This window comes from Oratosquilla oratoria, chromosome 11 (assembly GCF_046742065.1).
Source record: "Oratosquilla oratoria isolate Oo_2021 chromosome 11, ASM4674206v1, whole genome shotgun sequence".
In the NCBI taxonomy this organism is placed as follows: domain Eukaryota; kingdom Metazoa; phylum Arthropoda; class Malacostraca; order Stomatopoda; family Squillidae; genus Oratosquilla; species Oratosquilla oratoria.
This window is the reverse complement of record NC_134787.1, coordinates 37,110,913-37,138,666: the sequence shown is the minus strand read 5'-3', so window position 1 is coordinate 37,138,666 and position 27,754 is coordinate 37,110,913. Positions and strand designations below refer to the sequence as shown.

The window sequence follows — 27,754 nt, the reverse complement described above, 5'->3', positions numbered from 1 at the left end:
TTTAAGTCTTTCAATCTGCTTGACTACTTCTACTTTGCTAATGCTGATATTAGATAGACTACTTTTTTCATCCCCTCTGAAAATCGGATCACAGTCAGGTACTTTATCTAACCTCTCATTCATAAACACAGATAGAAAATAATTGTTAAATTCCTCACTCATTTTTTCCTCCAATTCTATCATGACATTTTCATAATTTTTAATTGGTCCTATTCTTTCTTTATTTTTTGTTCTATAGAGATGAAAGAAACCCTTTGGGTTGGATCTTGCTTGACTAGCAACCTTAATTTCATAATTACATTTTGCTGTATGTGTATTCTTTTTAACCAGCTTTGCCATTTCGTTATATCTTGATCTAAGGTGTGTTTCACCATTTTTTTTTTTTTTTTTTTACATAAAGTCCTCTTTTCATTCCGATCTCATGTTTCAATCTGTCCGTCATCCATTTGGGAGTATTACTATTTTTCTGTATTGACTTCAGGGGGATAAATGTATTTTGTGCATTAATAATTAAATCAGTTAGATTGCTATACCTTTCATCCAAATCGCTGACCTGTCTGTTGAGCCCTCGCCCCCAAATGACCTGATCCAAGGTTTGCATATTACCCTCCATGACCCAACCCCTGGCCATGACCTGACCCCCGGTCGTGCACAGAGACTCGACAATGTCCGAAACGTCCGCATGACATTTTATATTCAACTTCAAATATGTTTTTTTATTGTCAAAGTTTGCTCTCCTGAAGTCTGGTACTTGGACGTTATTTGTACTTTTTAATTCTTCCCAAATAATATTGATCTTATTTCTTAATGATTGCTAAAGCCTAGACTATCTCCCACTTTTACATTACTCATTATGTGCTCATTGTTAGTTAAAACTAAGTCCAGAGTATTTACTCCCCTCGTAGGACCAGTAATCACTTGTTTTAGGAAATTATCCTGCACCACATCTAGGAATTTCTTTGTTTCCTGATCTATTAAAGTTTCCCAGTCAATGTTTCTATAATTAAAATCTCCCATGATCACAACGTTTTTATACTGGGATGCTCTGTGAATTTCATAAATCAGGGGATCAGTCTGCTCAATGCTGAGGCTAGGAGGTCTGTACAAGACACCAATAATAACTTTCTTATTATTGCCTATAATCTCTACCCAAATGGATTCCGTACAGTCCTCTTCCTTAATCGAATTGTTGATAATACAGTTTATTGTATTTTTAACAAAAAGTGCTACACCTCCCCCACTCCTGCCAACCCTATCCTTGTGAAAAAACTTATATCCTTCTATTTCGATTTCCGGAAGGAAATGTTTGTCAACCATTTTGACCCATGTTGGTCATTTATCATAAGTTATTTATGTTTATAATCTTATATCTCATTATTTAGCTTAAGATAACCTAGTAGTGGTCAAATTCAACATCCATATGCATTTTCATTAGGATGGTGAGCAAATATGGGTCTTGCTAGGATGTGTTGCTTATGGCGCCACACTCACGTCTCTTTATGTCATTGTGACACATCATGAAACATGACACATGACACATCATGAAACATGACAGTGCCTATCTCTTCCCTTTTACTTCCATCAGTAGCATATCCATGCACATTAAAAGACCCAAATCTTAGGGTTCTAGTTGGAAAACTCCTCCCAGACCCTCTTATGCCTTTGCTTTTTTTAGGAATGTTCCCTGTGGGGCTACAGAGAGTAGGATGCCTAGTCCTAACCCTGTCCCATTTTTGTCGGCTTTTATGACTCAATTGGGAACACTGTGGCAGTATCCTTTCTCCCCTACCACAGGGTTCAGCAAAAAAGGAAATGAATATTCAGAGAAGTAGTACAGGACAGTATTAAGAGTGGGGGGACAGCATAATAGAGGGACAGTCGCAGTATAATAAAAGCATCATTTCTCTGAATATATGTTTTCTCTATCCCTGACAAAATGATGTGTAGCTCTGGTCCATAGGGGTGCCCCATATTGACCCTAAAGTATCAGCTGCATGCTACTGAGCAGCTTTTAACTCTACAATAACATGCAGCCAATACCCAAGATGGGGGATACATGTGGATGCAAATAAGAAAAAATTAATGAAAAAATTAATCATAGCCATCATTTTTATTCATATTTTGTTGTTTCTTTAATTGGTAAACATAATTCCTTGCCAATGAAATGTCTACAGAAAGTTAAAAAAAAAAGTGTAATTATGTACAATGCGGAATTCATACAGGAAGAAATAGAAACATAGAGATTAGGTAGGTATGTAAAAGGAACACATCCAGTGAAAATAAAGCTTAAATCATAAAGCACAATGAAAAATTAAGAGGACATGGAAGTTGACAAGTAAGGATGAATGATCAGTTAGAGAGTTCACCCATAATGAAGGAAATAACAATAACACAGAAAAAAATAAGAGATCAAATAAAAAGCCTAGATGTCAGAAAGTCGCATGGACTGGATGAAATCGCAAATTGGATATTAAAAGAGTGCATAGACGAACTGACAGACAAAATACACAATATAATAGATTTCTCATTAAAAGAGAGAAAAGTACCACAAGCTTGGAAAAATGCAAACATAGTGCCAATACACAAAGGAGGAAACAGGGAACATCCTACAAACTTTAGACCAGTGTCCCTCACAAGTACAGTAGCTAAAATATGCGAAAAGATCATTAGAAGCAAATGGATCAAACATTTGAAGGAAAACAATATAATAAATCCCAAACAATTTGGTTTTAGAAGTGGAAGATCGTGCACCACAAACCTAATATGCTTTTACTCAAGACTAATTGAAATAATACAAGAAAGAGATGGTTGGGCGGACTGCGCCTTCCTGGATTTGCTAAAGGCTTTTGACAAGGTACCACATAAAAAATTAATAAACAAAATTGAAAAAAAGGAGGAATTCAAGGCAGGCTGTTAGAATGGATGAAGGACTTTTTAAATGGAAGGAAGATGAGAGTGGTTCTTGGGGATAAAAACTCAAAATGGGAAGAAGTAAAAAGTGGCGTCCCCCAAGGCTTTATTTTGGCTCTCTTAATGTTTGCCATATACATAAATGATATGGATGGAGTGAATTGTTACATGAACTTCTTTGCCAACGATGCTAAATTGCTCAAGAGAGTGAAAACAGAAGATTGCAGATTGTTACAAGATGACTTACATAGAGTATGGGGATGGAGTCAGAAATACGAAATGAATTTCAATATTAAGAAATGTAGCATAATGGAGTTCGGAAAAGGCAAAAATAGAGTCTCAGGAAACTATATAATTGGAGATAAAGAAGTCAAAGAAGTTAACTCAGAGAAGGACCTAGGAGTAATCATCTCAAGTGACTTGACTCCTGACAAACATGTAAACAAGATATTTGGAGAGACGTACAATCTGTTAAGATCTATGAAAGTGGCCTTCGACTACATGGATGAAGAGATGGTTAAGAAATCAATTGTTGCATTGATAAAACCGAAACTAGAATATGTTATATCATTGTAGGCACCAAGCACAAAGAAATTAGAAAGAATCCAGAGGAGGACATCTATTCCTTTTACTGGAAGTTCTGCTAATCCTACTTCAACATTTGCTATCTGACTATCTATCTCAAGTAACACCTTAACTAAGGGTACTGTCATCACTACTCCAACTAATTCCATGGTGAACTGACCTATGTGCCTCTTTTCTAATCCTGGTATCACATTATGCCTCACAATGGTGTGGGATGACCCTGTGTCTTGCAGAGCCTTGACCACATATTTCCTTTCACTCCCCTCTGTTATCTTGGCATCTTTCACATAAGGTAACCACTCTTGGCTGACTCCTGTTTTGTCCATCTCGTCTAACCTAACTCCATGTACACAGCATTTACTATCTTCCTTCTTGCCTGCTACTCCCTTCTCCTTTATCTTGCTGTCATCCTTTTCTTGTCTCCAGTCTTATGTGTCCCCATTGTTTCCATTTCCCTTGGGGCAAGTTTCCATCCCATAACTGTAGGCTCCACAAGTATAACATCTATTCTGATCCACATCCTTCCTGTTTCCCTCTACACACATTATCTCCTGCCTAGTTTGCTTGCTTCCCATGTCCTGCCTGTACCTTTGTTCACTTAGCCTAGCATAGCAATCCTGAGTTCTATGTCCAAATCACTCACATCTGAAACATTTGATTGGTTTTCTCCAACTATCCCCTACTTGTGGTCTCACATATCTCTGACTCTGAATTGCAAATGCCCCTCTGTTCTCACCCTTCTGAGTTTGTCATGTCTTTCTTCCTACCTTCACTTGTCCTTAGTACAAAGTTTTCTGCAAAACTCACTGCTTGTAACAATGTCTCACATCTCTGCATGGTCACATATAGCCTAGCTTCATTGTTCAGTAAGTTAAGAAATTGTTCAATTGCTATCACCTCCTGGACCTTCTTGGTATTTACTGCATTTTCCGCACACATCCATTTTTCTATGTCACTACTCACATTCCTGGCTAGATCCATATATCCATGACCAATATCCTTCCTAACTTCCCTGAATTTCTTTCTGAAATACTCTGGGGAAATCTCATATGCCTTTAGTATTTCACTCTTAATCTGATCATAATCATATATGCCATCTCTATCAAACACTGTGTACACATTTAAGGCTTTTGGGGTTAGGCTAGATCATATCATTGCTGACCAGAGGTCCATTTTACTTCATACTTCTTTTGCTATGCCTTCAAATGTAGAAAAGAATAATTTTGGATCCTTTTTAGTAAATTTGGGGATAAGATGATTCACTTTTATGATACTATCCACTTATATCATTATGGTATGAATTTTGACCCATAAAACCTTCACATGCCAAGTTGCATATCAATTGGGCTAGGGTTTTGGATTTTATGGGTGATTATCTCTAAATTGACAATACTTGCCATGGTAACATGAAAGTTGTTAGTAAGAATAGTATAAAAGATCCTACATTATTTTTGACATGCTCAGGTGATTTGTTGATCCATAAAACCTTCACATGTCAAATTGCATGTCAATTGGGGCAGCAGTTTGGATTTCATTGATGATTATCTCTAAATTGACAACTTAATTGTTGCCATGAAAATGCAAATTTTGTATGATAAAGATGTCTCGTATTGTTTTTGACATGCTCAGGTGATTTGTTGACCCATAAAACTTTCACATGCCAAGTTGCATGTCAGTTGGGGCAGTGGTTTGTAATTTATGGATAATTATCTCTAAATTGACAATAGTTGCCATGGCATCATGAAAGGTGTTAGTAAGAAAAGTATAAAAGGAAGGTCCTACATTGTTTTTGACATGCTCAGGTAATTTGTTTACCCATGAAACCTTCACATCCCAAGTTGCACTTCAGTTGGGGTAGCGGTTTGGATTTTATTTTTGACATGCTGTGGTGATTTGTTGACCCATAAAACCTATTCATGCCAAGATGCATGTCATTTGGGCCAGGGGTTTGGATTTTATGGATTATTATCTCTAAATTGACAATAGTTGCCATGACATGATAGGTGTTAGTAAGAATAGCTTAAAAGGAAGGTCCTACATTGTTTTTGGCATGCTCAGGTATTTTGTTGATCCATAAAACCTTCACATGCCTGGTTGCATGTCAATTGGGCTAGGGGTTTGGATTTTATGGGTGATTATCTCTAAATTGACAATACTTGCCATGGTAACATGAAAGTTGTTAGTAAGAATAATATAAAAGGTCCTACATTGTTTTTTACATGCTGAGGTGATTTAAATCACCTCAGCATGTAAAAAACAATGTAGGACCTTTTATACTATTCTTACTAACAACTTTCATGTTACCATGGCAAGTATTGTCAATTTAGAGATAATCACCCATAAAATCCAAACCCCTAGCCCAATTGACATGCAACCAGGCATGTGAAGGTTTTGTGGATCAACAAAATACCTGAGCATGCCAAAAACAATGTAGGACCTTCCTTTTAAGCTATTCTTACTAACACCTATCATGTCATGGCAACTATTGTCAATTTAGAGATAATAATTCATAAAATCCAAACCCCTGGTCCAAATGACATGCATCTTGGCATGAATAGGTTTTATGGGTCAACAAATCACCACAGCATGTCAAAAACAATGTAGGACCTTCCTTTTATGTTATTCTTACTAATATTTATCATGTTACCATGGCAACTATTATCAACTTAGAGATAATAATCCATAAAATCCAAACCGCTACCCCAACTGACGTGCAACTTGGGATGTGAAGGTTTCATGGGTAAACAAATCACCTGAGCATGTCAAAAACAATATGAGACATCTTCATCATACAAAATTTGCATTTTCATGGCAACAATTAAGTTGTCAATTTAGAGATAATCATCAATGAAATCCAAACTGCTGTCCCAATTGACATACAATTTGACATGTGAAGGTTTCATGGATCAACAATGTTGATCCATGAAACCTTCACATGTCAAATTGCATGTCAATTGGGACAGCAGTTTGGATTTCATTGATGATTATCTCTAAATTGACAACTTAATTGTTGCCATGAAAATGCAAATTTTGTATGATGAAGATGTCTCATATTGTTTTTGACATGCTCAGGTGATTTGTTGACTCATAAAACTTTCACATGCCAAGTTGCATGTCAGTTGGGGCAGTGGTTTGTAATTTATGGATGATTATCTCTAAATTGACAATAGTTGCCATGGCATCATGAAAGGTGTTTGTAAGAAAAGTATTAAGGAAGGTCCTACATTGTTTTTGACATGCTCGGGTGATTTGTTTACCCATAAAAACTTCACATCCCAAGTTGCCCATCAGTTGGGGTAGTGGTTTGGATTTTATGGATTATTATCTCTTAAGTTGACAATAGTTGCCATGGCAACATGATATATATTAGAAAGAATAACATAAAAGGAAGGTCCTACATTGTTTTTGACATGCTGTGGTGATTTGTTGACCCATAAAACCTACTCATGTTAAGATGCATGTCATTTGGGCCTGGGGTTTGGATTTTATGGATTATTATCTCTAAATTGACAATAGTTGCCATGACAACATGATAGGTGTTAGTAAAAATAGCATAAAAGAAAGGTCCTACATTGTTTTTGACATGCTCAGGTCTTTTGTTGACCCATAAAACCTTCACATGCCTGGTTGCATGTCAATTGGGCCAGGGGTTTGGATTTTATGGATGATTATTTCTAAATTGACAGTATAGTTGCCATGGCAACATGATAGGTGTTAGTAAGAATAGTATTAAAGGAAGGTTTTACATTGTTTTTGACATGCTGAGGTGATTTGTTGACCCATAAAGCCTTCACATGTAAAGTTGCATGTCAATTGGGCCAGGGGTTTGGATTTTATGGATTATTATCTCTAAATTGACAGTAGTTGCCAAGGCAACATTATAGGTGTTAGTGAGAATAGCATAAAAGGAAGGTCCTACATTGTTTTGACATGGTGAGGTGATTTGTTGATCCATAAAACCTTCACATGCAAAGTTGCATGTCATTTGGGCCATGGGTTGATTTTATGGGTGATTATCTCTAAATTAACAATAGTTGCCATGGCAACATGAAAGGTGTTGATAAGAGTAGTATAAAAGGAAGGTCCTACATTGTTTTTGACATGCTGAGGTGATCTGTTGATCCATAGAACCATCACATGCCAAGTTGCATGTCGATTGGGCCTGTGGTTTGTATTTTATTGATGATAATCTCTAAATTGACAACTTAATAGTTGGCATGAAAAGGCAACAGTGGAGGTGCCAGGGGGGGCTTGGGGGGGCTTTAGCCCCCCAAAAAAAATGGCTAGCCCCCCCAACTGAAATGAGCAAATTGAAAATTTAAAACACTCATTGAAATAATTTTGTTAAGTGGAATTTTTAATTGCCAGGGCTAAAGATTTGTCAGCCATCAGTGCTAGCCCTACCATTAACCCCCTCCCCTTCTGAAATGAGGATAATATATGTGTATTATCATATTACTATTAGCCCCCCCAAAAAATTTGCTCAGCCCCCCCTTAGCCTCCCCAACTAAAAATTCCTGGTGCCACCGCTGAAAGGCAAATTTGGTATGATGGAGGTATAACACATTGTTTTTGTGTATTTCTTTACCAAAATCATTACAAATTACCACCCTTAATTCTCACACTTTATGGTAAATGTCCCAAATCCCTGGACAGTGGAAGGAGGAGGGGTGGTTGTGGGGCATGAGAATTCTCATACAGTGGGAAATTGGTGAAGGGGGATAGCTGCAGTTGGGAGCCAAAGTCCAGGAAATTTGGGACCCCGGCCAGGACCATGCATATTCCCTTCAATTTGAGTGTGTATTGTCAATTTTGAAGGACTAGAGAAGTGTTATCACAGTCCTAGGCTAATTACACAGATCTTACTACACTGATTTTATTATGATTCAAAATACCTCCACAATCAGTCATACAGCTGAGATTCATCAAGTTTTATCTTCAATATTATGAAAATTCACAGTAATTCACTCATCAATTAACTGGGCAAGATACACATGTATGTATTTGGTTGTCCTGCCTGGCTAGCCCTGCGTGCTTAAAGACCTAGCTGATTATAAAGATAATACCTCTGATTATTCTCTCCTGTAATAGTACACTGAGTGGTGATGTCTCTCCAGGAAAAAAAAAAAAGACTGTTGTCTTTGCTGCATTGATGTAGGACTGTTTCTGTGTCATTAACTGAAAGTTGTAGGAGGGGAGCGCAGTCACTGATTTTCACCTCTCCACATGTGAAAAGGTGTAAAAAGTAAAATTGAAGCTGATGAGAAAGATCTCTGGCCCCAACTTGGGAACCAAATTTCAGCCCGAGGGCTGCACCTCCTGATGAAGGTGAAGTGGTTGATGGGTTTTGACCAGACATGGGCATGATAATGAAAAATTATTAGGATTTGACTTTGATTATGGTCTGGAATACTTTTTTTGATTGTGATTAAATTATGATTATTTGTTTTTTCATTTTTTATTATGATTTGATTATGATTACTTGAGTTTTGCTGTTTTTGATTATGATTATTTTTTGTGCATGATTATGATTAGATTATGATTATAATCACATTTTGCTGTGATTATTTATAAAAAAAATGATTAAGTACGGTACAATGCTTAAATAGGTAGCAAATTTTATCTATTAGGTACACTTTTACATATTTTAGCACAGTAATATATAAAACTGTTTATATCACATACTAACTAATGGTATTAAAAACATACATTTGTGTGTAAGAAGTTTTATTTGTTTTTGCTTTATAGTACATAATACATTACAAGTATTTCCCTGCAAAATATATAACCCTCAGTGATATTGAAAAGAGTGTTTCCCTGCAAAATATATAACCCTCAGTGATAATGAAAACAAAGTATATCCCTGCAAAATATATAAACCTCAGTGATAATGAAAACAAAGCATTTCCCTGCAAAATATAGAAACTTCAGTAATAATGAAAGTATTTCCCTGCAAAATATAGAATTTGTTATGCACTTGATTATTTCTCATATAATGGTTTAGTTTACTATGTGTTTGTTACACTTGATAAACATCAACTCCTCAAAGTGAGCATCAGTTATTCTGCATCGTTTAGGATGAAAGACTTTCCCAGCAATAGAAAAAAGTCTGTCAACTGGATCTGATGATGCTGAGATACACAGACATTGGAGAGCCAGTATTGTTAGTTGAAGTAATGTTGACTGATTCTGTTCGTAAAAGAGAAGGAGATCACTGTCATCCTCTGTTGTTGACTGACTCAAGTAGGATTCCATTTGTGATAAAGTTTATGTTAATGTACAAAAGGAAGAGCTCATTGATGATGATGGTGTCATGAATCTGAAGAACTTGCACTTCTTTTTTTGGGCCTCCTTATTTTCCTGAAGGGAATCCTTTTCTTTATTGCCAGCATATATGATTTCATCTACTTTAGTTTTCAGTAGGGATTTCATTAAGTTGACTTCTTGTGAGCACCAGTCCATCTTAAAGCGTGGGTCTAGGAGTGAAGCCAGCTGAAACATCTCCATGTCTTCATAGATCTTCAATCTTTTCTCAATTGATTTTGAGTGGTGATCATGTTTGACTTGTATGTCTGTGACAGTACTTCAAGCTCAGCTCTCAGTCTGCGAATACATGGATTTACTTTACTTGAAGCTACATTTTCTCCCTGACACTGTATAGATGCTACTTCAAAAGGTGTCAACATATCTGTTATTTCCTTGATGAGATTAAGGTCATGTTTGGATAGCATTATTGGACAGTCTAACTGATCAAGCTTGGTTGGATCAATATTCAGAAGGGAGTGAAGCATCTTGTTACTGCTGGAAATTAAAATAATCACAATAATCACATTTTAATCAATGGTTATTATCAAGAAAAATTTATTATTTGATTATGATTATCACCGCAGAGTAAATTTAGATAATTTGATTATGATTACACAAATTTTATGCTTTTTGATTATGATTTGATTAGGATTACATAATCACAGCCATGGATTATGATTTTGTTATTAGTAATCATAATCATGCCCATGTCTGGTTTTGACAGTGAGGTGCTCTACTGACCTTCTTGCAGGACCACTGCAAGCAGGTACCTGTCATTGGTCCTCATTTTGACAGTAGAGCTCAATTATCTACAATGAGCAGAATTGGCCAAGTTGTTTACCATTTATTAATTTCTTTAGGTTTATAAGTTCCATGTCTTTTTTTTTTTTTTTTTTTTTTACAGGTTGCTTTTCCATGGCGGATAGATTGGCATGTCTTGAAAAAGATCAGTTCTACTTGGAGAGGGGATGTCATTCTATTGAACACATGTGTGCTTTAGTTGAAAAGGTGCCATTTAAAAACAAGACCCTTTGTGCAGACACAGATGGACAAAATGTTGTACATCCTGACCGTGTCATCCCAAGGACATATGCCAGTGAAGAATTTTTCATGTTAGTTTTAATTATTTTATACATAATTCATTCCATTCTATAAAATTTATTTGCTTTAAAACTTTATTTATTAAAATCTTATTTGCCTTAAAAGTTTAAAACCCAACCATTAAGTATATTCAACTCTGAATGTGGGTTCCATTACCCCATTGCAAGTTCTGTGTATGTGCATTGCATAAGCATCTTATTGTATTTACATAATTGTATGATACAGGAAAGGAATAATGATTGTGGGGGTCCCTATTTCTTGCTCTTGAATTACATATTGTACCATATAAATACATACATATGCCAAAAGACCATTCAAGCTCTTCCTTTTTGCCTCCTTCACATTTCAAGTCTATTCCATACAGTGTACTGGGCACAATCACTCACTCATACAATCTCCTCTTTGCATTCATCCCCAGATACCTATTTCTCATAGCACTTTCCATTCCCCCCAACATTTACTTTCTTCTCTCACTCTGTAATTTGCCTCCACCCACACTCCTCCATTCCTATATATGTGTAACCCTATATATCTAAGTATATGACTTTGAGAGTGACAACAAACTGTATGGTTTTAGCTTGGGCTACTTACTTTTCTAGACTATTCCAGTTTATGTATTTGTACAGAAAACAACACTTCTTCACATCCTTCAGACATATTCTTTTTTAAATTGTTCTTATAACCTTGAGGTGCCCTCCTCTTTATTTTTTTAATGATCACAGGTCTAATATTGTTTATAGTCTCTCCTTGTTTGATTTATATCCAAAGTTGGAAACCACTTTGAATTATATATATATAGATAGATAGATATCCTACATTTTGTGCAAGAAAATGGAGGGAGACGGGGATGCCTCTTCATCCATGAGGAGCTAAGATAAGAGAGAGAAAAGGATGGGAGTAGAATGTGTATTTACCTAGTTGTATTATACGGGAAGGGAGCTATGCTTGTGGTGATCCATCTTTGTATCTTTTAGCATAAAGTAAAATCTTGAATAGTGTTTGCACACAGTATCTTTATTCAAATTATTCCAGGTATGGGAAGCTTTTTTTTTTTTTTCAGAACGCTTCTATAGTCATCCTTTTTGAGTTTCTTTTTGTGTCCTCTTGTTCTTGTTTTTCCATTGGCCCATTTTAGTAAGTCATTCCTCTCAAGGATTTCCATTCCTTTGATGATTCTATAGATAATCAGTAGATCTCCTCTTTCTCTTCTCTGCTCCAGTGTTGGTAATTCCAATTTGGATAATCTTTATTCGTTTGTTAATTTGGAAAGATCTGGTGCCAACTTTGTCAATGCTCTCTGTATTCTAATTTCTTTACATTCTTTCTAATACTGGGTGTCCATAGTGTTGCTGCGTATTCCAGTTTTGGTCTTATTAATATAACTAATATTTTTTTTTAATCATTTCTTCATCCAAATAGTCAAATGCCACTTTCATTGACCTTAATAGGTTGAAGGTTTCTCTGACTATTTTGTGTGGAAGTGGGTGCGAGATTTTTTACTTGGTGACCTCCCTTATAAGGGGGAAAACCCCATGGTAGATAGATAGATAGATTTTGTGCAGGACCCATATCATTATTTTCTAGGGCAGATGAACCTCCCAATTGTTTTATTTTTCATCATCACTTCTGTATCTAGCTGCATTGCTTCTGACCCAGAGCAACGGGAGGGATACAGGGATGACCCATCATCCATGATGAGCTAAGATGAGAGGGAGGAAAGGGTGGTGGATGGGAGTAGAATGGGTGGGAATGGGTATATGCCTTTTGATTTTGGCTACTTTCCTGATAAGACGGAAGAAGCCCTTGGTATATAGATATAGTGGGGGACAAAAACTTAGGCACCAGAGTAAAAATAATAAATTTCCTCAACCTACATTATCAGGTATTTACCAGCTCTCTAGTACTTTGTTGGACACCCTTTTCTCTTGATACATTCTTGGAGATGTTTAGGAACAGATGCTGCAAGATTTTGAAGCCACACAGGGTCCATATTCTTCCAGATATCCTTGATGGCTACCTCCAGCTTAGGGATTGATGAAATGTCATGCTCACATAATTTATCTTTCATAACCACCCAGAGGTTCTCAGTTGGGTTTAAATCAAGCAAATTTCCTGGCCACTCTTTTATATACTCCACATCACAGAATGCAAACCATTCTTTAATGAGTTTAGCAGTGTGGCATGGTGCACCATCCTGCGTGAAGACATCTGCTTTGCACTGAATAAAACAGTCCTCCAAATGATCATTAAGTAGCTCAAAATACCGGTCTACATTCAGCATTACAGTTTTTTGTAGTATCACTAATGATCCCACACCATGGTAGCCAAAAACACCCCAAACCATCAGTGAATCAGGATGTTTTACAGTACTGTGTATGAATTTTAGGCCTTGGAACAGACTCCAATTATCCCAGATGCAACAACCACACATAAGACATAGAGCAATTCATCCTTCATTGCCCTACACTCACCCTATTCAGACAAAAATACAAAATTTCTTCTCTGAGTTACATGGGCTGAACTGGCTGTGGCCAGTTACCTGGAGGTTACAGGTCTCCTGCAACAGAGCTGGGCAATGAATGGGTTGATATACTCCATATATTATGACTACCAAGAACAAAGGCATACAATACCTAAAGTATCATATTGCACATAACAGAAGATTTTCCAGTATTCCCTAGAATTCATTTCAGTACTCCTAAGAGTACTAGCACCCCAGGTGAATAAATATTGCTCTGAATAATCTATTTGTAGCCTTAGGTTCCCCTAACAATGCAGAAACTTTGCAGCATTTAGAAACCCAACATCAAGCAGTGGTTGGACCCATAGGTCTCATAGTTGAGATCCTGGTTCCTTGCATGACCAAATGTAGTCCTCAAGGCTACACACCCAATAGGGAGAGAGAAGGTGGAGGCTTTTTCTTTCTCTTTCTGTTCATTTCCTATTTTTATTCAATCTCATCTCCTTTCATCTCTTGGCAGGAGCTACACGTTGATGGTTCAAGGCAGGACATGGAGTGACTTCGGCACCTTACAGTGGGAATTAGTAGGGTTCCTGGCCCTGGCTTGGGTTTTGGTATGTCTCTGCTTGGCAGAGGGTATTAAAAGCTCTGGAAAGGCTGTGTACATCACCACTTTATTTCGCTACATTCCTCTGACTGCTTTTTTTGTACTAGGTATGTGCAGGTATTCAAAAACATATGAGAACTGTAGGTAATCATTGTATTTCAAACTTGAGCAATATGCCATTAATGGTCTTATTAAGATTTGTAAGATTTTCAAGTTGATAAGATCTCAGGACTGTATTGTCTAAGTCTTTTCTATATACCAAGAGGCTTCTTCCTTCTTATAAAAAAAAGGTAGCCAGCAAAGGCATGTACCCACCCCCACCCATTCCACTCCCATCCATCACCCCTTTGTTTACCTTTTATCTTAGTTCACCCACTGCCCAGGTCAAAAGCAATGCAGCAAAACACAACACATCCCCAGCAGGGCCAGCCACTTCATTTACTTGGCAACCTTCCCTCCTCGTCCCCTCATGCTAAAATAGAGAAGATGAGGAGAAATACCTTTGGGTGACATCAGTTTATAGACCATTCACAACCCTTCTCCATTCACATTTATCTCTTGCCTTTTCCCTACATGATACATGCTATACTCCCCTCTGCATAACATGCTTCAGTATATACTGCACACTCCTGAATTGTGAGAAAAAATTACAAAAAAAAATTGTATTAAGTACAAGGTTAATGAGAAAATAAAGTTGTGAAGCTTTCATAAAATTTTCTCTTCACAATCTGGATTGAAAGAGAAGACTACAAAGATCATGTAAATAAATAGATTTGCTTTCATTTGCCATCTGGAATTGCTACACAATCTTTTAAACAACTGTAATACTTCCAGGAATCAGAATGTTGATATTGCAAGAGTCAATTATCTAAGTGGTTTTACTAATCATTATTTACTTTAATAGGATCAGTGAAATCAATGGCAGGTACAGTGAACTCTTTATCATGTTCAGGATTTGATTTTTCACAAGTAAGATCATGAATATGATCAAGTAAATGATTTGCTTATTCATGGGTAAGATTGCAAATATTAACGAGCTATAAATTTGGTCATTTGTGGTTTGTCTCACCCTGTGCTGCCAACATGTGTTTTTGTACCACTATTGCTCTCCTTCACTTGCATTCAGAGCACCATGTGTATTGTGTGTGTACCATTAAACCTACCCTATATATCTTTTGTGATGGCCCTCAAGAAGGCAGCTAAGTCACCTGCTAGAGCAGCCCCTAAGTGCCAGAAGGTGATGAACCCAGATGAGGAGGTGGAGAGGTTGGACAAGGGTAGGGAATGCTTATCATTTGCTGCTGTTGGTTGTCTTTTCCTTGTGAGTGAGAGCACTGTGCAGGCTTTATATATATATACATATATATATATATATATAATATATATATATACATAAGAAAATTATATTTGTTCTACAGCTATTGCCAGTGCTTCTCACAGTGCTAAATATATATCACAAGGAATGGAAAATACAGTATTGAGGATGGCAAAAGCTTTATTCATATTTATTGAAGATCAGCACAAGAAAATCATTGTGCTGGACTCAAAGACAACCCAGCAGAAGACCAAATCCCTATATGAATGAAGAGGATGTGGAGCAAGAAGTGGCAAGTGGGAAGGGGAGCAAGGAGAGACAAGAGGTAATGGGTTGACTTTACTCGCCCACCATTCAAGATAAACCCCACTTATGTTACCACCAATGCATCTGTTTGCTGTCTATTTTTGTAAAATAGTGGGTGCACAGGTGTTTTTAAGGGGAGCAGCAATTATTCATGGTTTTTTAACATTTGCAGGGGTCTGTGTCCCCTAATCTCCATATAAAGGGTTGAATGTACCTGCTTTCTACTTCTAGAGTCAATAACTTCTGCAAGATGAACATCAAAGAGAATCATCTCCCTGCTGCCCATTTTCAAAACCCATTGATCCCTCATCTTACCTGTGATCATGAAAGGATCAAAGAGAAAGAGAGGCCTTGATTGTGGTGTTCTGATCAGTGATGGGGGTAGACAAAGTTAGCAGAGATCTCTTGATTTATGTATAGAAGGGCATCACAAGATCATAGAAACAAGTTGAAAAAAGATCACATGACTAATGGATGTGAAGAAATACAGTTTTCAATACTGTTGTGTAAATTTTTGGATTGGCTCAGATGATATAGCACAATTTAAGAGAGGCAGAAAGGAGACCTTTATATATTTACCTAGTTGTATTTACCTAGTTGTATTTTGCGGGAAGGGGAGCTATGCTCGTGTTGTCCCGCCTTTGTATCTTGCAGTGTCTAGTTTGTTTTTAAACTCATGAATGGTTTTTGCGCATACTATTTCATTGTCCAGTTTGTTCCAAGTGTCCAAAACTCTATGAGGAAAACTGTTTTTCTTCAGTTCTCTTCTATAGCTATGTTTTTTTATTTTCTTTCCATGTCCTCTTGTGTTTCTTTTGTCCCAGTTAAGTAAGTTCTCACTATCGAGTACCTCTGTGCCTTTCATGATTCTGTAGATGGTCAATAGGTCACCTCTCTCTCTTCTTTGCTCCAGTGTCGGTAACTCCAGTTTAGCCAATCTCTCTTCGTATGATAGGTTTGCAAGTGCAGGTGCCATTTTTGTAGCTGCTCTTTGGATTCTTTCTATTTTCTTTATATTCTTTTTGGTACTGGGGGACCACAATGTCGCTGCATACTCTAATCTAGGCCTTATCAATGTAACCAATATTTTTTTCATCATGTCTTCGTCCAAGTATGTAAACGCCACTTTTATTGATCTTAGCAAGTTGTAAGTCTCCCCGACAATTTTGTTAATCTGTATATCATAGGACAAGTCGTTCGTGATAATTACTCCCAAATCTTTTTCGGATCCTACTTTCTTTACTTCTTTGGTTCCAATTGTATATTTTCCTGATATTCTGTTTTTGCTTTTTCCAAACTCCATTATGCTACACTTCTTAGTATTAAAGTCCACTTCCCATTTCTGACTCCAGTTCCATACCCTATTTAGGTCTTCTTGCAGTGCTTCACAGTCCTCATCAGTTTCTATTTTCCTTAGCAGTTTGGCGTCATCGGCAAAGAAGCTCATGTAGCAGTTCACGTCCTCATCCATGTCATTCATATAGATAGCAAACATTATTGGTGCCAGCACAGATCCTTGCGGTACTCCACTGATCACCTCTTTCCAGTCTGAATATTTTTCTCTGAGCACTACTCTCATCTTTCTACCAGTCAGAAAGTCCTCTATCCATTTTAGTAGGTTTCCCTGTATTCCTCCTATGTGTTCCAGTTTTTTTAGTAGTTTTCTGTGTGGTACTTTGTCAAAGGCTTTTTGCAAGTCTAGGAATGCACAATCAGCCCATCCATTTCTTTCTTGCACTATGTCTATTAGTCTTGAGTAAAAGCATATTAAGTTTGTGGAGCATGATCTTCCTTGTCTGAATCCGAATTGTCTTGGGTTTAATATGTCATTGTCTTCCAGATGTTTTACCCATCTATTCTTGATTATTTTCTCACAAATTTTGGCAATGGTGCTTGTTAGTGATACTGGCCTATAGTTGGTGGGTTCTTCTTTGTTTCCTCCTTTGTGTATTGGTACAATGTTAGCGTTTTTCCAGTCCTCGGGTATCTTTCCTTCTTTGAGTGAGCTGTTTATTAAGATGTGTATTTTGTCTGTTAGTTCTTCTTTGCACTCCTTTAGAATCCAATTTGCAATACCGTCCGGGCCATGTGATTTTCTGACATCCAGCCTTGATAAATGTTCTGATATTTCCTTTAGTGATGCTGTAAACTCATTCATGAGGGGAGATTTCTTGTTTTTGTCTATGTCACAATTTGGTATTTTCTCTCTGGTGAAAACAGATTTAAAGTGATTGTTCATGACTTCGGCCATCTCTAAATCTTCTGTGTATTCTATGTTTCCTTGGCATAGTTTCACCAATTCCTGTTTGTTTTTAAGTTTACCATTCACATACCGATAGAATAGTTTGGGTTGCTCTTTGCATTTGTCTATAATATCCTTCTCATGGTTCCTTTTCTCCTGATGAAGTGTCTGAGAAGTATGGTGGGTGTTACAAGGATGAATAGAGTGAAAAATGAGGTGAAGAAGAAAGTGGGGATAGATAGGGAGCTGACAGATGGAGCTGATGAAAGATTATTGAGATGGTTTTGGCACATGGAAATAATGAGTGAGGAAAGATTGGCATAAAGGCTGTGAAAAGCAGAGGTGGATGGAGTGAACATGAGGAGAAGATTGAAAGTGGGATGGGTAGATGGGATGAAAGGGATCTGAGCAGAAGGGAAATATCTGTTGATCAGGGATGGGAGAAGGTAGGGGATAGGTATGAATGGAAAATGGTTGTGTATAGATGATGAGTTGATGCAACCTGAAGGGATTTCTTTCCATATTTTCTATTTTTCAAGTGAGGAGATGAGGTAGATTCACCATGTAACTGAAGCAGCTGACCCTGTTGTAGATGTACTCTGTCTTGCTGTGTTGCCTTTGACCTGGGCAGTGGGCAGGAGACAGTGATGACCTTTCATTCACGAAGAGCTAAGATGAGAGGGAAACAAATGGATGGTGGATGGGAGTGGAATGGGGTGAGGGTGCATGCCTTGGCTGGCTACCTTGCAAATAAGGGGAAAGATGGCCTTGGTATATAGTAGTTTGATGAATAAGTAGATGATAATCAAGGTATTGACTGCATGGTAACATGCAGCCAATACTATAGGGACAGTTTATTGGTGCCTTTACAGACCAGAACCACATATCATTTGTCTTTATTATAGTTTAAAATCTGTACTCATAAAGGAGTGGTCATACTTTTATACTGCTGCTGTTCCTCCCTTTATGATCATTCCTTGAGCCTGTCCTTTACCAATTCTTATCCTGATCCCATGTGGCAGGGAAAAAGAATTCTGCCACAATGTTCTCATGAATGTCATAAAAGGAGACCAAATGGGATGGAGTGAGGGGACTAGGGATCCTCTCTGTATTTGCCTCCTACAAGAAGTTGAGGCGTATGAAGTTCTGGGAGATGGTTTCCAACCAAAACCCTAGTAATTGGGTCATTAAAGGTACATGGATTTGGTACAAATGAGAGCAAAATGGAAGAGATTGGCAGCATGTTTGTGAAAAGGAAGATGGATGTAATTGCATTGAATGAAACTTAAGTTTAAAAGGGAAGATGAGTTTGAGTTTTGGAGTGTGGTGGGGAACATGTCAGGAGTGACAAGTAGATGAGGGAGGGAATGAATGGCATTGCTTAAGTGATGAGATAGAAAAGTGGATGGTAAAGTAGAGGAAAGTGTCCTCAAGGATAATTTGGCAAAAATGAAATTGGGATGGGAAATATGGACTTTTATGAGTGCATACAGTCTTGATAGTGAGAAAAGTGAAGAGGAGAGGGGGGCTTTTTGGATTTATTTGAATGAGTGGACAGAGAGTTTTGGGAGTAATGTAAATACAGTGGTGTTTGAGAATCTTGGTACTAGAGTAGGAAATGAGAGAAATATTCAGTCATAAAGAAGTTCGGGTTTTGGTAGAAACTGTAGTGGAAAGATGTTAGAGATGTATTTAGAAAGAGAGGGAATTGATGATAGTGAACACAATGTTTGAGAAGAGAGACAAGCATATGTATACATGGGAAAGGATGGTGGAAGGGGGGGAGTGGTTGAAAGGGTAGTAATGGACTATGTAGTAGTACCAAATAGGGAGGATAAGAAGAGTTCTGGATAGATGAATTAATAAATCATTTTTATCCCACTTTTATAATCAGCTGTGACTCTTGAGGGCTCTGAAAAAGGCATCATATTCTACCTGTTGGATGTGGACTGGCAGAAGCTGAAACATCCAGAGATATGGATCAAAGCTGCCTCACACGTCTTCTACAACCTGGGGACTTCTTTTGGTGGGATTATTACCCTAGGCTCCTACAACAATTCCACTCACAATTGCATGAGGTTAGTGGATTTAGGGAGAATATTGAGTTATAACTTATATATATATATATATATATATACATATATATATTCTCATTATAAATAAAAAAAAAAAAATCACACACTCTCATCCATACCACTCCCATCCACCATCCTTGTTTCCTTCTCATCTTAGCTCCTCATGGATGAAGGGTCATCCCTATCTCCCACCCATTGCCCTGGGAGAGAAGCAGTGCAGCAAGACACAGTACATCCATAGCAAAACCGCTTCACTTAATCGTCAACCCCCCTCTCCATCCCCTCTTGTGGAAAATAGAGAAAACAAGGAGAAATCCTTTCAGGCTGTGTCAAAATATCATCTGCCCACAACCACTCCCTACCCCCATCCTCCACCTCCTCCATTCCTTGCATCAAAGTATCATCAGTGCACAGCCATTCTCCACTCACCCCTTGTAGCAGTGTGTCGGTGAGGAAAGTTGAAAAACGGGGTCTTGCCTTTTGAGATTTATTAGCAAGCGGATGTAAACAAACAAGCGACGTCTAGAACGTCTTCGTATCAATGACTTGACATAAACAAAAGATGTCTACATAGGATTCAATTAGATACACACGACTAAAGGTGCTGTATAGGATCTAAACCTATTACAAAGTATAAAACATATGAGAATCACATATATATGGAATCTATAGCACCAGTATACAATTCTTTAACACCATCTACATGTATATAAAACTAATAATAAGACAATTAATCTCAATTTACCACATCCCTTTTCCCTTATTGAAAAAGGAGTATCCATAAGAACATAACTGAAACATTTATCTTTATAACACCACAATTATAGATTCAATCTATCAGGTGGTTTCACAACTCTGCTAGATCTTCTAACTGGTTGTGGACTTGGTACATTCACAGCATTATCATCATTATCAACATTTACAGAGGAATTTTCATCAGCCTTATCCATTACTTCTGAACTATCAGGACAGTGTCCTTGACCTGAAGAATACATAGGCACAAAAGGTTTACTGCTACCCGAGTTATCTTTACGTACATTGTCATTACTGGGCACAACTGGTGTATATCTAGGCATAAGTTGATCAGAATGTCTTTTCCAAACAATGTTTCCAAAATCTTTTAACATCACTTTGTAGTTTCTCACACCTAGAACTTCAGTTACTTTCCCTTCCAACCATGAATGACCTTTACCATAATTCTTTACAAAAACAGCATCATCAATCTTATATTCAGACTTCTCAAACTTACACTCTTTTTCCAAAACCTTTTCCTTCTTATTTTGTGGTTTAATTTTCTCAATTATACCTCTGAAGTTTCTGTTAAACATTAGCTCAGCTGGAGCTTTACCTGTGGAACAATGAATTGAACGTCTGTAGTTATACAAAAATCTACAAATTCTGGTTCTGATATCACCTTCCTTAAATTTACTTAATCCTTCCTTGAAAGTTTTTACAGCTCTCTCAGCTAAACCATTAGATGATGGGTTATATGGGGCTGGTGTCATATGTTTTATTCTATTCTTTTCAAAGAAAGTCTCCATTTCCTCAGATACAAATGATGAGGCATTATCTGAAACTACAATGTCAGGTAACCCAAAATTACAAAAAGTTTTTCTCAGCATAGAAATTGTTACTGTAGATGTTGTTGACTTTGTTACATGAACATCCATAAATTTTGAGTGTGAATCCACAATCACTAAGAAATAATTTTCATTGATTGGACCTGCATAGTCCATATGGAGTCTACACCAAGACTTACCCGTCTCAGGCCATGATAAGGTAACTTCCTGAGAACCTTGAAATTTTTTAAAACAAATTGAACAAGCTTTAGTAACCTCAGATATATCTTGATCTAACTTAGGCCACCATATCCAATTCCTGGCTTCAGCCTTCATAGCACTGATACCATTATGACCTACATGCAGCTGTGAAAGTACACTACTTCTTAATTCAGCTGGTATAACTACTCTATTCCTAAATAGCAACACATCTTCATATATACTTAAATCTGCTTTAACTGCTGCATATTCAGAAATAACAGGATTATCAATCCACCCAAATTTAACACATTGGAAAACCTTCCTCAAAACAGGATCACTCTTTGTCATAACCTTAACCCTTTCATAGGAAATATTTTGATCTTCCAAATTTTCAACTAAATTCACATATTCAGCAGGTGTATGTGAGTCTAAAACAGAATCTGATACAGGCAAACGGCTCAGGGTATCTGCTACAATGTTTTGTTTGCCTGATTTAAAACACAATTGGTAATCATACTGGGATAACAATAATGCCCAACGCTGTACTCTTGCGTTTGCATTGACAGGAATCTGTTTCTCACTACCAAATAAACCAAGTAGAGGTTTGTGATCTGTACGGAGCACAAACTTACGTCCAAGCAAAAAATATTTAAACTTAGTTACAGCATACACTAACGCTAGAGCTTCTTTGTCCAACTGAGAATAATTTAGCTCAGCAGCAGACAGCTTTTTACTTGCAAAGTAAACTGGTCTTGGACTACCATTCATTTCTTGAATTAACACACATCCTACTCCTACTGGTGAAGCATCTACTTCAACAATAACATCAGATTGTGGTACTTCCCAAGGTAGGCGTAGCTCCTCTTGGGGATCGGTGCCACCTGCATAGAGCCGGTGGCCAGGGGTAGTTGCTGCAGTTTGGCTCCCAGGATGTAACACTTCACCCCATACCATACAACACATAATGGAAGACTGCATTATACACAATCATGCACGCAAACAACACAACATACGCTCTATAAAGGATTTGTGGGAAAACCCAGTTTCGGCTATGGCATTCCTTGGGGAGACGGGACTGCTCGGACAGACAGTCTAGGGAACGACAACAACAACAACAATAACATTATGTTCACCATCAAAATTGGCTAGTAAATCAGAGTTGACTAACTCTTCCTTAACAGTCATAAATGCTTTTGCTTCAACAGAAGACCACTTAAATTTTGCATTTTTCTTCAGTAAATCATACAGAGGTGCTAATACACTTAAAAAATTTCTTACAAACCTACAATAATAAGTTACTAGACCCAAAAATGATTGAACTTCACCTACTGACTTTGGTATAGGTGCATCTAAAATAGCAGCAAGTTTCCTTGGTGAAGGTTTTATGCCATCACTTGAAATGACATATCCTAAGTATTCTAAGGAATTGGTATTCAGAACAGTTTTCTTTTTGTTAATAGCAACATTATGTTTCTGAAATACCTTCAACACTTTATCTAATCTCATATCATGTTCCTCTTTAGTCTCTACTCCGACTAATATGTCATCTAAGAAGGCAACTACTCCATCTATATTCATCAATAATTGGGGTATCAATCTTTGGAAGATGGCAGGAGATGATGCAAGTCCAAAGGGTAATCTTTTATATTTAAACAGACCTTTATGAGTATTAATTACTAGCAATTCTTGACTCTTATCATCTACTGGCACCTGTAAGTAAGCATCTTTTAAATAAATCTTTGAGAATATCTTGCTTTTCCCAACAACAGCAAGGATTTCATCAACTTTAGGCAAAGGGTACTGGTCACATGAAATACTTTTGTTTAACTCCTTGAAATCTACACAGATACGCATTGACTTTTTGTCAGCTTTTAACACTGGTACAATTGGAGCTGCCCAAGTACTAGAATGTACTGGTTCAATGATATTGTTATCAACTAACTCTTCTAAAGCATCTTCTACCAATTTTCTGTAGTGGTAGGGCACAGGCCTTGCTTTTTTCCAACTAGGCACAGCACCGCTCTTTAGGTGTACCTTTGCTACAACACATGAAATTGGCAATCTAGAATCAGCTGAAAATTTATCTAATTGTACCTTGGAATCCAAAACATTAACTCCTTCCTCTATACCTGTGAGTGCAATACCAATTTTAGGCATTAAATCTCTTCCACATAAGTTAGAGTTATTAGATTCAACTACATACAAACTTTGAATTACATTGTGACCATTATAAAATATATTTGCATAAACCTTACCCAAAACATGCAAATCATTATTACCATAAGCCTTCAAAATTTTATCACTAGGCTCCAAAGATAAATTTAATGTCTTAACCCAATGTAAGGTTAGGGTAGACACACTGGCACCGCAGTCAATTTCATACGGCACATTATGACCTTCAATATTAATATCAACCTTATTTCTCACTGGCAAAACCTTACCTACAACACTGTGTACAGGTTCATGAGAAATATCAACACTAACCACTTCTGGAAGGCTAGGTCGATCCACTAAATATAACAATTGGTTATCATCACTACCAGTATCTCTCTCTTCCTGAGAAATTCCCTCGAAAACCATATTAGTTTTATTTTTTCCAAACATCTTCTTGTTGGTAAATTTTCCAAAAGATCCTTTCTGGGCACTGTGTGGCTTACCAGACACTCGTTTGAGGTGTCCCTTCGTGTTACAAACTGAACAAGTTAGGTGCTTAAACCTACAGTTCTCACTTTTATGTGGATACCCGCAATGCTTACAACTTTCTTTTTTCTGACTATTAACATATTCAGAACTAACCCCCACTTTCCTCACTTCAGTAGTCGGGAGCTTTTCTTCAACAAAAGCTTTTTCCAAATTTAGAATTTTCTCTAAAATGTCCGTTGAAGACATAGTTTGTAAATCCAAATTCCCAGCAACTAAGTTCGGGAAATACACTTCAGTTTCTATTGCCATGAATAGTTGGTCTCTCACTTGAGCATCAAATAAGGTACCAAAACTACGATCCTTGGCTAGACTTTTCAAGTCAGCATACAAGTCTCTTAAACTTTCATCAGATTTTTTCTTTCTATTCTGAAATTTGATTAAACTCCGATGATAGCTCGGTTTTACCTTGTAATGTGCTTCTAAAAGCTTCACTAAATCATTATAGGTTTTCACATGTGGCAAATCAGGTGAAGTCAGGGAGGCAAGCGTGCTATACGTATCACTTCCTAATGATACTAATAAAGAATTTTTCTTCTTGTTATCATCAGTGATTCCATTGTATGCAAAATGAGCTTGCAGCATACTAAGCCATATCTCCCATCTAATCTTATTTGGGTCAAAACAGTCAATCTTACCTGAGTTATTTGCCATTGTAAATCTACTTGCATTAAATCCTGTTTCCATGTGAAACTAATGACTCGTAGCCTGCTAAACCAAGGCTATTTTCGAATCCAGAGTGGCCAGGACGGTTCCGATGGAGTGAATAGGCGAGTATATCTTCATCCTTCGATTTCTCCACCATCAGTTGGAAAGGCAGCTATTTCTGTCTTCTAAAACTTAAATCAGTCCTTTAGCACACAAATCCACAAATCCTCGTCGCCACTGTAGCAGTGTGTCGGTGAGGAAAGTTGAAAAACGGGGTCTTGCCTTTTGAGATTTATTAGCAAGCGGATGTAAACAAACAAGCGACGTCTTCGTATCAATGACTTGACATAAACAAAAGTTGTCTACATAGGATTCAATTAGATACACACGACTAAAGGTGCTGTATAGGATCTAAACCTATTACAAAGTATAAAACATATGAGAATCACATATATATGGAACCTACAGCACCAGTATACAATTCTTTAACACCATCTACATGTATATAAAACTAATAATAAGACAATTAATCTCAATTTACCACACCCCTATACATTACTTTATATACTATTTTTTCCTTGATATATACATGCATATATATACCAAGGCTTTTTCCCCCTTACAAGGGAGGTAGCCAAAAAGGAAAAGGCATAAAATCATTCCCACCCATTCCATCCCTGAATACACTCCACACCCCTCCACCCTCCCTCTAATCTTAGCACCTCCCGGATGACAGGTCATCCCTGCACCTTGTCCACTGCCCTGGGTCAGAAGCAGTGTCGCAAGACACAAGGAATACAAGGAAAAAGTTTTCCTTGATATATATAGTAGCTAAAACCAGAATAGAATTTCTTCGTCTCTCTCTATCTCTATCTCTATCTCCCTCTCTATCTTTCTCTCCCCTCTCACATCTCTTCTCTTTCTCTTGGCCACAGAAACAAATTGCCCCCAGATGCAACCATTACAGAGATGACACTGAACACATCATCTTATATTACTTCACCCTAGTCATCACCAAATAACAACACAATATTTTTTCCTTGAGTGACGTATGGTCTAGTCCAATAGCTGCTGCCAATTACCTGGTAGACATGGCTCTCCTGCAAAAGAGATATGGGGATTGATTGATTACCCAATTCTGTGATAAGCTTGTTTTTTATCATTTGCAGAGATGCAATTCTTATTGGCATTGTGGACACCATGACATCCTTCTTCTTTGGCCTTGTCATCTTCAGCATATTGGGTTCCATGGCCACTGAACTTGATGTTGCTGTGACAGATGTGGTCTCATCTGGACATGGACTGGTTTTCATTGTGGTTCCAGAGGCTCTGACAAGAATACCCAATGCCCAAGTATGGTCCGTCATGTTCTTTATTATGACACTCTTCCTTGGGCTGGATACTCAGGTAATTATTGTTATTACAACCATTACACCATACCTCATAACCAGAACCACCTGCCCAGAACAGCTGCCCAGGATGTAACACTTCACCCCATACCATACAACACATAATGGAAGACTGCATTATACACAATCATGCACGCAAACAACACAACATACACTCTATAAAGGATTTGTGGGAAAACCCAGTTTCGGCAGTAGCATTCCTTGGGGAGACGGGACTGCTCGGACAGACAGTCTAGGGAACGACAACAACAACAACAACAACCAGAACCACCACACTATATCACACCACCACCACTACTACTGCTGCTATGATCAGAACCACTGAAGTGTTTGAGAAATATGATTGGTGTTACAAGATTGGATAGAGTAAAAAATGTGAGGTAGAGTATGAGGATAAGAAAGGGTAGAACAAAGAGTGCTATAAAGTGGAAGTAGATGAAGTGAGCTTGAAAGGAAGACTGAGAATAAAATGAATGGATGAGGTATTTAGTATTTTGTCAGCAATAATCAGCACCTTTTATCATTGAGAACATCACACCAAAGAAGAAGAGTTAGATAGGTAGTAAAAGAGAAATATAAAGAGGGTAACAGAACAAAAGGATAGTTAAAATTCAAATAAGTGGTCAGCAATTATTTATTGTATTTTATTATATATGCATATATATACATATAAAAATATAAGAAGGAGAATATAAGGCCTACACTGGGCAGTTCCATGTCTATCACCACCTATTATTAGGGTGGCCAGATGTCCAGCTTTATTCCGGACAGTTCTCCCTTTGAGCACCTTGTCGTCCATCCGGCACAACCTCACGCCAGATGTGCATTTGTCCTCCTTTCTTAGGGTGAGACAAAAAAAGAATCAATAAATGAATCGGTAGATAAGTGAATAATAGTAAAAACACAAAAAAAAAATAATAAAGTGGATAAGTAAATAGATAAATAACCTTAGACATATAATAATGCATTGTGACTGCGCAAGTTACTTCTCTCAGCCTGTAGTTCTGAGTTGGGCACAGTACAGTGTGGATGTGTGTGGTTGGGCAATTAATTTATGACACGAGTCTAAACATGCTGAAAAGAAAGACCTTACTTAACTCTGACTGGGCCAAAGAGTTTGGATTCAGTGCTAAAACCAGAAAGGATGGGTTTCATGCTTTTTGTACATTATATCGCTGTGATGTGGAGATAGGAAATAAGGGGAAGACTGCGGTAGAACAACATGTAGCCACAGACAAGCATAGACTTAACACTGTCAGTGCCGGCACCTTGTCACCGCTAGCATTTTTTCCTTCAGATCGATCATCTCAGGATGACAAAATTACAGCT

At 37.5% G+C, this 27,754-nt stretch overlaps 1 protein-coding gene across 9 annotated transcripts in view; it reads left to right on the top strand.

Annotated features, from left to right (window-relative positions):
- Nucleotides 1-27,754, top strand: part of LOC143029744 (sodium- and chloride-dependent glycine transporter 2-like) — a 181,260-nt gene that overhangs the window by 113,526 nt on the left and 39,980 nt on the right. For 8 of the 9 annotated variants that reach the window (XM_076192640.1, XM_076192641.1, XM_076192638.1 and 5 more), the window contains 4 exons: nucleotides 10,706-10,913; nucleotides 13,884-14,077; nucleotides 19,728-19,911; nucleotides 26,186-26,423. In XM_076192640.1, the coding sequence (XP_076048755.1) occupies nucleotides 10,706-10,913; nucleotides 13,884-14,077; nucleotides 19,728-19,911; nucleotides 26,186-26,423 (824 nt within the window). The remainder of the gene's footprint in view (nucleotides 1-10,705; nucleotides 10,914-13,883; nucleotides 14,078-19,727; nucleotides 19,912-26,185; nucleotides 26,424-27,754) is intronic. The other variant, XM_076192644.1, reaches the window with a different exon arrangement.